At 38.8% G+C, this 13,644-nt stretch overlaps 1 protein-coding gene across 4 annotated transcripts in view; it reads right to left on the minus strand.

Moving 5' to 3' along the window:
- Nucleotides 1–654: 654 nt before the first annotated feature.
- DRC8 (dynein regulatory complex subunit 8) overlaps nt 655–13,644 on the minus strand; it is a 33,947-nt gene continuing 20,957 nt past the window's right edge. For 3 of the 4 annotated variants that reach the window (XM_085576958.1, XM_021550475.4, XM_085576957.1), the window contains 6 exons: nt 11,299–11,383; nt 7,746–7,818; nt 3,749–3,822; nt 2,059–2,101; nt 1,892–1,958; nt 655–910 (listed from right to left, as the gene is read on the minus strand). In XM_085576958.1, the coding sequence (XP_085433084.1) occupies nt 774–910; nt 1,892–1,958; nt 2,059–2,101; nt 3,749–3,822; nt 7,746–7,818; nt 11,299–11,383 (479 nt within the window). In that variant the 3' untranslated portion in view covers nt 655–773. The remainder of the gene's footprint in view (nt 911–1,891; nt 1,959–2,058; nt 2,102–3,748; nt 3,823–7,745; nt 7,819–11,298; nt 11,384–13,644) is intronic. The other variant, XM_085576959.1, reaches the window with a different exon arrangement.

The following is a 13,644-nucleotide window of genomic DNA, read 5'->3' on the forward strand; positions in this document are numbered from 1 at the left end:
TGAAAATCAAATTCTCATCCTGTGATCCTAAGTTTTGAAGAGTTTAAATTACTGACTTTCAAGCTGGTTACAAAAGCAGGAATGGTTCTTTGCCTAAAGTAACCAAGGTAACCAAAATGTTCTCAAGATTGACTATGGAAATGGTTGGAGTGTTCTCTGCACATTTAATATGAAAGCAAAATACCATGTCAGTAGATTAGTAATATAAACAGGAACTAATTGGTCCAATTCAATTGCCTATGGTAAACAAAACACAAATATTTGAAAAACATTAGAAATTATAGAAAGTTTATTTGATCTATTATATTATTTCAAAAGGTGCAACCTACCTGGTTCCTTATTAGTTAAACACAAACAAGGACTGACTACAATTAAATCTAAAAGCTTCATCTCACTAATATTAGTCATTTTAAGATACTCACTTACCTGCTTATTACATGTTTTCACAGGTCTCATTTTCTCTTATTTTTTCAAGAGCAGTCATAGAGTTATTTCTTTACTTCATTAACATTATATTTCCTGCTATTATCTAACAAAATTCCATGATTTCTTTTCCAGACCTTACACGGTATTTCTGTCAAGAGGTCTTTTTCCAGGTGTGAATATATTTTTAAATGTATATATACACACACACACACACAGAACCCAAGGAAATGTAACTTCACAGATTTCATTTTAATTATAAGTACCAAGTCACAAGCTGAGCTTTGTTATACTTTAAAATACATATTTCAACTATCTGTCAAGCCATGGTGCTGTTACCAAAAGGCATCTCAGACATTAAAAGGGAAGGTCTTAGTTTCATCTACTACCAGCTTTGTACGGTATTCTCTGTAATGAAGAGTATTTGTTTCTGGATCTAGAGCAACGGCGAGCATGTCCTCCATTTCCTCCTGAGTAAAGGGCTCACCTGAAAGACAGCACAGAATAACATTTTATCTTGGTAAGTATACTTTCAAGGACTGGCAAATTCCACTGCCTTTCCCTTGTAAGGATCTCCTTTTGATTCTCACACAGAGGAGAAAAGGAACAAAACTAAGTATCTTACTCCTTCCCTTTTGCCAATATAAGTCCTGCACCCAAGAGAGCCAGTCCAAAAGGAAGGAGACAGATGATCTGGACCTATCTGATCTTCTAGTTCACAGACCCCAAAACAGCCTGTTCCTCTCTGCCATGGATTTCAAAACAACCACTTTTGTCAGGTTTTCTTCTGACATTAGAATTAGTATCTCTCATTTGGCTCTCCTTGCACTTGTATTCACATCATGAAAGACTTCCGGTTTTTCTCTTCAAAGCTGTTTATGGCCTACTTCATCCCTCAGAGAACCAGGTTGCCATCTGAGGCTAGATCTCGCACAAAACCTGCACACCCTTTTGAACATGAGGCAGGTAGGCATGAGTCAGCCATGCAAGAAAAGCAGGCTCTTCAAGAAATATTGAGGATTACAGAATGTACAACTTAAATCTCACCTTTGAATCTCTTTGTTTGCATGCAGCTCTAGAATTAAGATCAAGATAATGAGCACTGAAACCACTGAAACATCCAGAAATCTAAGCTGCAATTTTACAGGACAGCAAAAGAGTCACATATTTAGTGAGCACAGAGGTGTGCACAGAATCACAAAATATCCGGACATAACTGAATTACAGATAAGGATAAGAATAAAAATCTCTATTTTATAATGTCTGCAAGCAGGCAGATAAATGCTCTTTCCCTGCATCACTGACAAGTGAAACGTCCTAGTCTGTAACCACTCATTACAGCAACAGCATTGTTTGAAGACAATGTATCTACTCCTGCAGGTTTTGGCCTGCAGGGTGAGGACCTCAAGGTACCATATACTATGTAATGCTTTTTACTTAAATATTGATATTACAGAAGTCATGTTACCTTCTTCAGTCAAATGTTTGACCAGGTCCTCTTTGGTAATATATTCACATTTATTCTCATCCAAAGCCTTTAAAGAAAAAGAATAAAACTTGTGGTTTTAAGCTTATTGTATCAAAAAGCAGAAACTTCTTCCCAGCAATTAGGTACTTGAATATTTTGTTACAGACCTCAAATGCATGTAGAATAACATCTTCTGGAATAGGCTGGAATCTGAAACCATGGAATCAGAAAAGTTAAGTAACTGCCAGTGTTCTGAAAAAACTAAACACGAGTACTAAGGGAAAGGAAGGCTTATATTCTATGAGAATTTACTAAGTTTTGTCTATCAAACATTTAATTGCAGCCTGACCTTTTGGAACTGTGCATATATTTAACTCTTACATCTTTTGTTGTACTACTGTTTAATTTCCCATGTGCTGAGGAGCCAGATTAATGTCTTCTGCATGTCTGGGCTGGCTTGGTGGGTTAGCAGGAATCAGCAACAGATGAATCATTCCACAAAGCCAGTGCACTGAACAGAAATGGACAAACCAAGAAAACAAAGTTTTGTCCAGGTAGGCTGGTAACTAGACAACAGATCACCTAGTGGGATTTGGGCAGCCTAATGAGCTGATGATGAGCAAAGAAGGCTGGTAGCTATAAAAGGTCTGTCACTAACAATTTCAGAGAGAGGGGAGAACTGGGCACGTTTATGCATGCATATTCATGTTTGATTTTGGAGCAGGAAAGAAAGCTCAGGGCAGCAATGGAGACTTTCCATATCCCAGCAGGTTTACCCCAAACCCTCAGAATACTAAAGAGAAGGAGCTCCAGGGAAGTTCTAACTGCTTGACTGCTTTGTCCGAACCTGCCTCAGTCTTTTACTATCTAAAAATCAAATGTTCTAAGAAGCCTTGGATTTTATTATCCAAATCTCATGTACCCTTGCTTAACTGAACTATGGACAGTGCCCCAGAAGATGGAGTGGGTCTTGACAAGCTTGCACTAGCCTGGGGAAAGCGTGCAGGAGGTATCTGTGTGTGTGTGTGTGTGTGTGTGTGTGTTTGTGTGTGTGTGTGTGTGTGTGTGTGTGTGTGTGTGTGTGTGTGTGTGTGTGTGTGTGAGCTTGCATGAAGAGGGTGTGGAGGAGGAGGAGGAGAAGAGCCCAGAGCAGCAAGGCATCATTTTCTGAACATCAGTGTGGAGCCACAGCTACTTCATATGTAGAACACCCTCCTACCAGAGGCCCTCTATATGCAAAATAACTTCTCAGGATTGCACAAGACTGAGTTTCTCAAAAGCCTTGACTACCATCTTTAAAATTAAACTCCTTGTAAGTAATCTTGCTTTAGTGTAAAATGTCAAAATAGCACAAGTCCTTCTATGCACGTTTGTGATCACTTCTAGATCAGCAGTCTTTTAGAGTGCTAATTGTTCAGCTCTACCTGGCAGCCATTTTGAGACATAAATATGAAGCTTGTTTGCACAACTTCTTTAGAATACACTGTAACACTCAGTGTTTCTCAGTAACTGTAACTCATATGTTCAGAGAAAGCAATAGTTGTGACCTTAATTTGCATGCAAAATATTTCAGAGGTATACAAAGTGTGTTGAATAGCAATTTTGATTCAATTTTTTTTTAAAAGCTACATATTATCACAATTATGATTATAAGTTAGTATTACGTATATCATCAGTACAACATAATTTAATGTAGATGAACTAATTTTGAAACAAAATCTATATAGCTAATGTAAAAGGAGTTCAAATAACAAAGAAGATCTATACTCCTTCCAGTTACATAAAATTTCTGTTTTTCAGGATCAACCCTGTCAATCTGGACTAAACTACAGACACATAAAATTCACTTTCCATTACCTTCTGTCAAGTAGAACTTCTGTCATCACTCGAAGAAAGTTTTCCAGATGAACGAATCCATCCGGTTCTTCAATCTAAAAATAAAATTTAAGTGTGGCAGTGTATATGACTCATTAGCAAACTAACCCAAAAAACAGAAAATTGGGGTGATCCCTGCATTAAAACTACAGCATTAGACTTTGGATATTTATATCAGGTCTTTAATATCATATGGCACCATAGCATCTGAGTGAAAAGCTTGTGATCAAATAGAAAGAGATTCAAGGAAGAACTAATATCCCAGGGAAATACAGGTCTGCTACCAGACACTTGCAGCAACTCAGTATTGCCCTCTTGTGCTTCAAAACCATTCATGCAAAGGAACTGGACACCGAGGAACTGATCTTACCTGCCACAATAACTCCGCAGAGGTTTAAACATTCACGCTGAAGCCGTATCAGTAAAGTCTATCAGGATCTGGAGCATTCCCAAGCAGTGTAATGGGAACACTCATTACAGCAAACCATGAGCATGTTCCCTTGGCATGATTTTGAACTATGCCACCCAACATTTAGCCCAGCAGATGCTGGCTTGGACTTCTCCCCAGCAGGATGCTTGGTGCAGCCCTTTACATAAAGCATTTACCAGGCTGGGCATGAGCTGCTCTGTGCCTGCTGGCTTCAACACTCAAGGATGTTTCTGGGCATATTTAATTGGCTAGCTTGGATATATCTCCAGTCAATGCACCTTAATGATAGACTCTGTTGCTTTCATGTTTCATAGTTAAAGAGAGTTGTCAGGGGAAGGACCAGAGTGGCAGACAAGACTGAGTCAGGGCAAACCAAAACAGCCATAAGGCAGCCTATAAAATGCTACCCAAAACAGCAAACAAATTAGTCCCAAAATACTGGAGATTTCTAGCAGCATTCTCAATGCATTCCTATAATTCCACAGGAGATAAGCAACAAGGTAAAAAACAGCTCTCTGTCATTGGGGTGCATCCCTTCCCTGAAAATTTCAAGTTTTGCTTGCAAAAGGAGCCCTGTTAATTGAGCTAGCCTGTTCCTGTCTGTATTGAAACTGGATGCATGCCTTGAGGTTGCTAGGCCCCCTGAGACACAGCTGAGATTGAAAGAAAACTCAAACAGGCACTGATTTCATATCTTACAACTGAGCCAGGAAAAGTTTAGTAAGGAATCTTCCTCCTGGACACTGGGTCATAGCTGGGGCAGCTCCTTATACATCCAGTTGCTTAAATGGAAAGATGTAACTGCTGCTGCATGCTCTTTTCCAGTGTTCTGGAAGGGGCAAGACAGCCATTTGCCTTCTATTTGGTGAGCCAGCATAAAGGATCTTCAGTAAGGAAATAAAGATGTTGCATGCTTCATTCTAAACCAAATGGAACCTTTTACCATTACAGAATCACTTGTTTTGCTGCTTGCTTGATTGAAAATATGTAACAAAATACCTGGCAAAACTTTGTCCTGGGAGGTGATCAGCAACCTCACCTTCCTCTGACATGGAACAAACAGCTTCCATTTCAGAGTGTCTATAGATACAGTAGCATCTTGAGCAGTTAAAATTAATCCTATTTCTATCACTTCTTACTCTTCCTCATGCTCACTCTACACCTCATTTCTAATTCACGTTTTCTTTTTCTGTATTTCCTCCTCTTTTCACAGTAACAGTATTTGCTTGTTCAGACTCTGTGAGTTTCACTCTATTCCTTTCCTTTGAGTACATCCACAGCTCCCACAACAACTGTATTGTAGCACCTATTATGTTTTGTATCTCTGTTCTTTCAGCCATAATACTGGGGTACTTGAAATACAAAGAAACAAAAACATCCTCCAGAGTTACCAGGCAGAGCACTGTACCGAACTCCAGGCATTGTAGTAACCCTTAGGTAAGTTTCCACCATCTCTAGATTTAGCATTTAATCTTATCTTTGTAAGTAAGCCTAGAGATATGATATTAAGTACCCTAGAGATATGATATTAAGTACAAAATTGAGTATAAGGCAATATAAGAAATGTTATATGTTAATTTATAGAGATTACATAATTATATGAATACTGCTTTTGCAGATATTAATAACATGATGGGAGTATGTGCTAGTTTAACAATAAGGCTAATAGGAAGATGAGATGACAGAGACACGTAGTGAGAAACAGAAATGGGCAACAATACTGGGGAAATAGCTTGGTTACAAACTGGCTAACAGAAAGAATTTTTACCTTATCTAGATTAAGATAAAATGGTATTACTACAGCCAATTACAGTGCCATCTTACATAAATTATGTGATTATCATAATATATGAAGGATTCCACAAGAAGATAGTGTTGTTCTATGTACCTATGCCAAAGCTTCATTTACAAGCACCATGAAACATTATTTGCTATTTATTTGCTAGTGCAGTGTTCTTTAAGGTTAACCATCACTCTGAATGTATTCTTTCTTCTTGCAGTATTTGTATTTTAATATTCTTATAATCAGCATTTTCATACATGTTACACTGTTATATCTCAAGAATCTTCGACCTCATAGCTACATTGCATTGTACTTTTTATGTATTACTTATCTCACATTTTTAGTAATATTGAAAACTGGGGGGAAAAAAAAAAGTCCAATCCCTTCCAGAGGATGAGGCAGGCCTTAAATTCTCCTGGTTCCCCTGGACTTGAACAGGATTGTCAAGGCATCCCCTTTTCACAAATCTGTATCTTCAGTGAGGAGTTGCACTGTTCATTTGCTGTAAAGAAAAGTCACTGTGGGACACTAAAAACCTCATCTATATTAAGCACCATAATTTCTCTTTCCATTTTGTCTTGTTTGTCAGTGGGAGCTGAGACAATCTGGTTCTGAGAGTACAGAACCAGAGCAAACAGATTGCAGTATCAAGTTAAAAGAGCTTTCTCCTCTAGTGGATCTCTGCACTTCCTCATCTGAAGCAGCTGCATCATTTTCACAAGACTTAGTGCAAGACTTCTCACACTAAATTCAGATCTACAAGAGACCAGACAAGCCTAGTGAGAAGACACTACTACTGCAACTATCCAAATTTTTGTTGGAGCAGGAAGAAAACAGTATGAGATATCAATTCCCAGCATCCTAACCTACACAAGAATAGGAGAAAAATCCTTACCCCCACCTCTCAGCTCCAGCACTGTCCACTCCTTAAAGCAGTGTGCCCATTTGCAAAAAGAATATGAACTCTTTTTCCCACTTCTTTGTCCTATTTATTAATTACACAATGCCAAGGCACCAGCACACCACTTTTCTATTACAAGCATGATGAAAGGAGACAAAAATTAGTATAGGAAAAGAATGTGGAGAAATGTAATTTCTTTACCTTACCCTGTCTATCACTGGGAGAATGAGAGGACCACTAGGTTTTATGATGTTTCATGTCCTGAAGCCTGATTTACAAATTTAAGCAATCAAGTAAGAAAAGATTCTAACCTATAACTCAGAAATCCCAAGACTGAGAAAGACCTCATGAAGGACAGAATGTTGAAAGGTTGCTATAAGGCAGCAATAACAGGACCTAGTTCAAAAAATGGCAGGCTTTCCCTCTAGGTATTTTTTGAATCTGATGTTTAATTTTAACACCTGCTCAAGAACTAATTTTTACTACCTAACCCTGCAATGTGTTTCCATGGCATGTCCAAAAGAGGGAGATGGTTAGAGTTTGGATATCTGACTGAGGTTTAGGACATTCTTTTTCATCAGTCAGTTTTTCCTCCATTTTCTAAAAATGTCCCTCCAGCTTGGCACAGTGTCACAGTCCCTTTCTGGGCAAAAAAGAGTCAAAGACTCCTCATTTTAACACATCGCTACCTCATCAGCCTAAAGAACTGATTCAGGGCAAACTACAAGACTGTCTGCTGGAAACACTTCCATGACACTTCCAACATCTTGGAAAAGAGTTTAGATTTCCCATTCAGCAAGGTAGAAGGGCCAAACTTCTGCAAGTTGAAGACTGAAAAAAAAATAAAGTAGATCGAAATATTTACCTTTGCAAGTAGTTCCTGTACTTCTGCCTCATTTGGGAAGCAACCCAGTGACCTGATAATGCAACCAATCTCTCTGAAAGAGAGGAGAAGAAGAAAAGAGGGAAAGGGAAAGGAGGGAGGGAGGGAGGGAGGGAGGGAGGGAGGAAGGAAGGAAGGAAGGAAGGAAGGAAGGAAGGAAGGAAGGAAGGAAGGAAGGAAGGAAGGAAGGAAGGAAGGAAGGAAGGAAGGAAGGAAGGAAGGAAGGAAGGAAGGAAGGAAGGAAGGAAGGAAGGAAGGAAGGATCTGTGTTAATAAGTCTGCAATACAAGACTTTTGAGAATACAGATACCAATTCAGAGCTTGCATATAGGGGTGTGCACATAAAGGCACACAAGAAAATCTATTTGGAATTTTAAGTTGATGCCTCAGTAAGGAATGTCTGCTTTTTCGGACAGAAAATATTCTGAAGCTCCTTGAAATTGTTCTTGCAATTTCACTAAAAGATTCTTTACTATTGTGTTGCACTTGCACTTACTGTGCGCAAGTTACTTTTACATTGCTGTTCTCTAATTGTAATGTTTTTCAGTAAAGTCTATATATCTGTAGTTAACAAACCACTTGAAAATCTACTGAGATGCAAAGTAACAAATAAAATACATACTTCCATTAAATGCTATAAAGATACAAATTCTAACTGCATTAAAGAACAATTACAAAAGGTGAGGAAGAAGGCAGCCCTGTATGTCCATCCTGTGCTCTCAGAGAGTCAAACAGAGCAACAAAGTGGCTTATCACCACTCTGTTTATGCTGTAAATATATTCATAGCTTGCATTTACTGCTGAACCTGGTGCAGCTGTTCTGAGGCTCTAAATAAAATTCTGACCAAACTGGCAGTGCCTCAAAGTTGTCTCAGATGAACAATGTCACAGACTAGAAACAAAATTATTGTAAGGCTGTAATGAAGCTTTAATGAGACTTATGGTATGATTTAATAAAAATAACAGAAGCATTAATAAAGCTTGTGACTTACAATTCAATTCAACAACACAAAAATTTAAGCACATTTGAATATCTATTCACAGTGCCAGTGGTTTTCATGATCCAAACCTCTGTGGTTCCTTCATCTTGACCAGTGGTAAATTTTTCCATTTTGTGCAAAAATCAGATTGCCTAATAAAAATGGTAGTACAAGCAGGAATGATTTTTGTAAAATCTTCTTACAACCGTAAGGCCCTGAATGCAGCACACTAAACACATGCAAAATTATATTTGTAAGTCTATGACCTCCTCGGACAGGTCCCAAGGAGTTCCCATTCTGACTGAAAACATGAGAAGCACTACAATATACAAAAGAGAGAAAAAGGCTGGCTGCACAAAACTAGTTACAGAGCAAAACCAAATCCCACACATCCATGTGTTATGAAATTAAACCATCTACTCAAATGACCCTGCCCCTGTGGGTGTGAATGGCTAATGGCCTCAGGGAGGTCACTCATTTAGACATAATCCTTGTCCATAATCCTACTTCTAGTATGTCTAATATTGCATTTGTTGTTCTCACTTCTGCACTCCTTCATATTTTCCAGCTACTTGTAATTATTCCCTGCCTCCACCAGAGCAACATCCAACACAAATCCTACATCCTTGTTGTCCCACACTGTTTCTGCTCTCACAGACTGCCAGGAATGGGAATGCTGCCATCACCCTCCTGCCCCACTTCACTCACACCCAGCAGAACTGTGATGTGTCTGAGGTAAGTCAGACCCTAGAAGAGTCTGCAAAATCTGGCACTGCTGGATGCTCTATCTGGCAGTCTGCCTGCATGCCAGCATGAGGGTTTTGCTTGAAGTGCTTGTGGTAAAAAAAGTCAGGACCCATTTGGTAATAACATGGAGTTTAAAGGACCTGATAGGAAACTATTTTGCTCCCAGCCCCTTCTTCTCACTTAGTTCAGCAGCTGCAGTTTCTGCTGTGTAGTTACTAGAATACAAAACAATAGTTTAAATCAAAGTTATGATCATACAAGTTTTGTAACACAGATGCAATGACAATTTTGGGTCATGGTTTTCACTTTACATATAACACTTTTAATAACAATATTTGCAATATCACAAAAGTCCTTGACTGAAGAACATGAAATATTAATGAAAAATACCATCTTCCTAGTGCTTAATTTCTTACTAATTTGTACTAGGAGTCATGGAATACCTATGTTGGCTTGTCAAACCAGTATCATTTTCCTTTCTTCACGGATATCTGATATTTCAGGCATTAACACTGATAAAGCTACAATTGTGGTTAAGACTTGTGCTGTGCTGCCACCTTCTGATACAAGATAATCAGCCATTAATAATCCCATTTGTGATACAGCTCTGCAATATGAACCTAGGTATAATTAGACAGTAAGTTTTTGTTCATTGTCTGTACCCGTACTACACAAAAATTAATGTGAAATTGTGCATTTACTACATTAAATAGACTTTTGGATGTCCCCTGTCTGAATGAATACATTTTTTTAAAAGTCTACTTGTATCATTTCATTGTTGTAATATGCTCCCAAGCTGTATATCCATATATAACAGAGTGAGAAGTGGAGAAAATTCTACAGCTGCCTAACCAAGACTGCAGATGCCAAGACTACAGACAAACAAACAAGCAGTGAGTAGGCCATGATGCAGTGAGGGCTGGGGGTGGTACTGGTGGGGGCTCTGCCCCAGGCTGGGCAGCCAGGGCTCACCCTACTGTCCAGCCAGGAGCAGGGCACCAGGGGGCATCGAGACAGCTCCAGCCCTGGTCATCAGGCTCCTCCCTGGGCACAGACCAAGAGATTTAAGAGCTTTAAGAGATCACTCTCCCCTGCAGAGCCCTACGGACAAGGGAACAGCAACTATACTGAGTATGGAGACATATCCTGATATTCTCCCCATCGGGTATAGCTGAAAAACCATTACTTCTATGGAATACCTGCAATTTCTTACATTTAGAATCGTTAGTAAACATGCATTGCTACAACCATCACGTAAATATTTTGCACCTCAATTTCCTCTCTGTAATACAGAAAAGCTGTTCAGAACATTTAAATATGTTTTTCAATTTGTCTTCATGCAGAATGTATAATGACAACATTTCACCAGTTCTCACACTCCATTGTAGTGTTTCTATTCAATAACTGATTTATAATTAAAATTATATTATTTTGAAAATAGTAATTATAAATATGAAAAACTACTTCAGTAAACTTTCATGATAACAGCTTATAACCTCAGAGCCTGCTCCCTGAGACATAAACATGTGGTTTATGCATTTTATAACATAAGTTATACGTGTATGAATGTTTATGTTAAAATTAAGTTCAAGTAGCACTGTCAAATATTCAGACTTTAAAAATACCAGAATTAAAAGCATCCAAGAATTTTTAGGCATCCATCCAAGGTCTATCCACTACAAACATACTTGTCCAACAGGGTGAAAATAACTGATTCTATGACATTTTCTGGTAAAGCAGATGCCAGTTTAGGGAGCTGTTTATCTCTATTGAGATTCTGTAATATATTTGTGAATATATTTACAAACCTGCCATCCACAGTTTTATTGGATTCACGGTCAAACACCTCAAAAGCTTCTGTAATCTTTTTCTCAATTTCAGCTACTAGGCCATCTGCAAAAAGAAACATAAGAATGATTCACTGAGCTGTTACAGCTAATATATTTCCAATTTGAGACTTATGACAGCAGAAACACCAAAACTGATAAAGAGCAGACAGGAAAGATACTTTGAAAAAGCAGAAGTTATGAAAAACCTCCACTCTAAATGCAGGATCTGTCATTTATATTAGTAATATTGCCTTGCTATGGCTCTGCAGCTACATCAAGCCTGCTGGCAATGGTATGCCTCAGGTGTATGAACACACAGCTGCCTGGGTGGGACTCTGCCCAGAGTGTGCCACAGCTCACCCTAGACCACAGGCCTGAGCCCTCCCTGGCTGCCACTGTGCCAGTGGAAGGAGCAAAGCAAACATTGGACCACACTTGCCCTGAGATGGGGCTGTCACTTCATCCAGGTTACTGCATCCAGGAAAACGTAAGTGCTCTCATGTCCACTCAGTCATGATGTATGAAAAGCTGAGAACCAGGGATAAAGAGATAAGATGTATAAGATCTGTACACAATGAATATGGCTCATGGTAAATAATTCATAGTAAGAGTTTGGAAAGGAAGGACAATCTCAGCAAAGGAGAAGGTGTAATTTTCTGCATTTGCTTTTTGTATCTCAATCTCAAAGAATGGGGAAAGAAGAACCACTAGTTATCACAGATATATCTCACATAAGCCAGAAATTGCATTCTTGGAGCAAGCTAAGAATCAGGAAATAAATTCTGAAGAAAAAATATAAGGAGGGGAATGGGTCTATCTCAAAAGGAAATCTCCCTGGCAAGAAAGCCAGGGTAAAAAAAGTAGCGAACTGGTATTCCATTTATTAGTTTGACTTCAAATGACAGAATATAGGAAACAAAGTGACATGAAGTTGACTTCTTGGTCCCTTGGTCCCAAACTCTGTTTTGCAAACTATGTTTTGCAACCCATGAGGCAGCATTTCTTAAGCTAGCCTCCAAGCCTCCACGGAGATTCCAGAAGGAAAATGTGAATGACAGGCAAATTGAGATTGGTATGAGGAACACTTGTTCATTTTCATACTTGTCTTCTGTATTTTCAATATAATAACTAAAACAAAACCCTCCTCTAATAGACAATATATTTCCTTCTTTAGCTGATGTGGCCTTACGTGCTGTTGAGCAGCTCAGGCCAACATTAAGACACCAGATCTGTTTTCTACAGACACAACAAATTTATACCTAGTTTTCTACAATCCAAATAGTTTGGGAACCCCTGGGGCTGTAGTGTGCATTTTTTTCATTTGCCTTCTTGCACTCATGACAGAAATGCCACTTTGCTGACAAAGGGTATCAGAACTGAACACAGCTGAATGACACATTGGCTTTGTGATCTCCTCCTTATCTCGACCAATGAGCTTTTTTATTGTGGTTTTTTCTCCTGTGCAGCTGAGAAGGGTAGAGAGAGGCTGCAAAGGGTGCTTGGCAGCTGGCCAAGGCCAGCCCAATGCTGGCTACAAAGCACTTCAATACAACAGTGGATTGATATTAGGAACATCTTCTGCAAGTAGAAGAAAGGTGCATCCCCTCATAAAGCTACAGCTGACTCCTGCTTTCCATCTGTATTTGGTACTGAAGTCCCCAGAGGATAGACAAGGAGAATATAAGTAGGAACATATCCAATATTCCTCTCCCTAACTTTATGCCCCAGTGGAAGCATGGGCAGGTATGTGTGTGATGGACTGGAGACTGGAGCTCCCTGAGGATGAGAAGTCCTATGCAGTCCCCAGGCACAGGACAAACTGTACCCTTTTCACAGCCTGACAATAATGCCTACTTTTTCTCTGCCTATGTGCCAGTAAAATTAACTTTTAATTATTAAAAAAAAAAAAAAAAAAAAAAAAACCAACAAAAAACTAGTTAAATCTAAGTGGACCTGATTCCTTGTAGAAAAGTTTTGGTGGGTTTTTTTTTTCTGGTTATTTCAAAGAATCTTGCATCATGTCTCCCATGTAGACTCAGAGTTTAGTTCTTAACATCAGGCGCTTCAATTGTACACTACAACTTGCAATAGAGAAACATTGAAGGAATATTTATAGCTGTATATTCTTGGCATGGTATATGAGTCTTCTGCAGAAATAAAAATTAGCCAAGAGAAGGCAGGGAGAGATTTTTAGTGCTGGTACTCTGTAAGCACCCAGCCTTTCCAAGCTCTTTTCCATGAAGATAGTATACTTTAATCTTACCTTCTGAAGAGATCTGATAAAGAAAAGGCCTCAAATGGGATGAACTTGATTTAACCTAGGTA

The sequence above is a fragment of the Lonchura striata genome, chromosome 3 (genome assembly GCF_050655825.1).
Source record: "Lonchura striata isolate lonStrDom1 chromosome 3, ASM5065582v1, whole genome shotgun sequence".
Classification (NCBI taxonomy): Eukaryota; Metazoa; Chordata; class Aves; order Passeriformes; family Estrildidae; genus Lonchura; species Lonchura striata.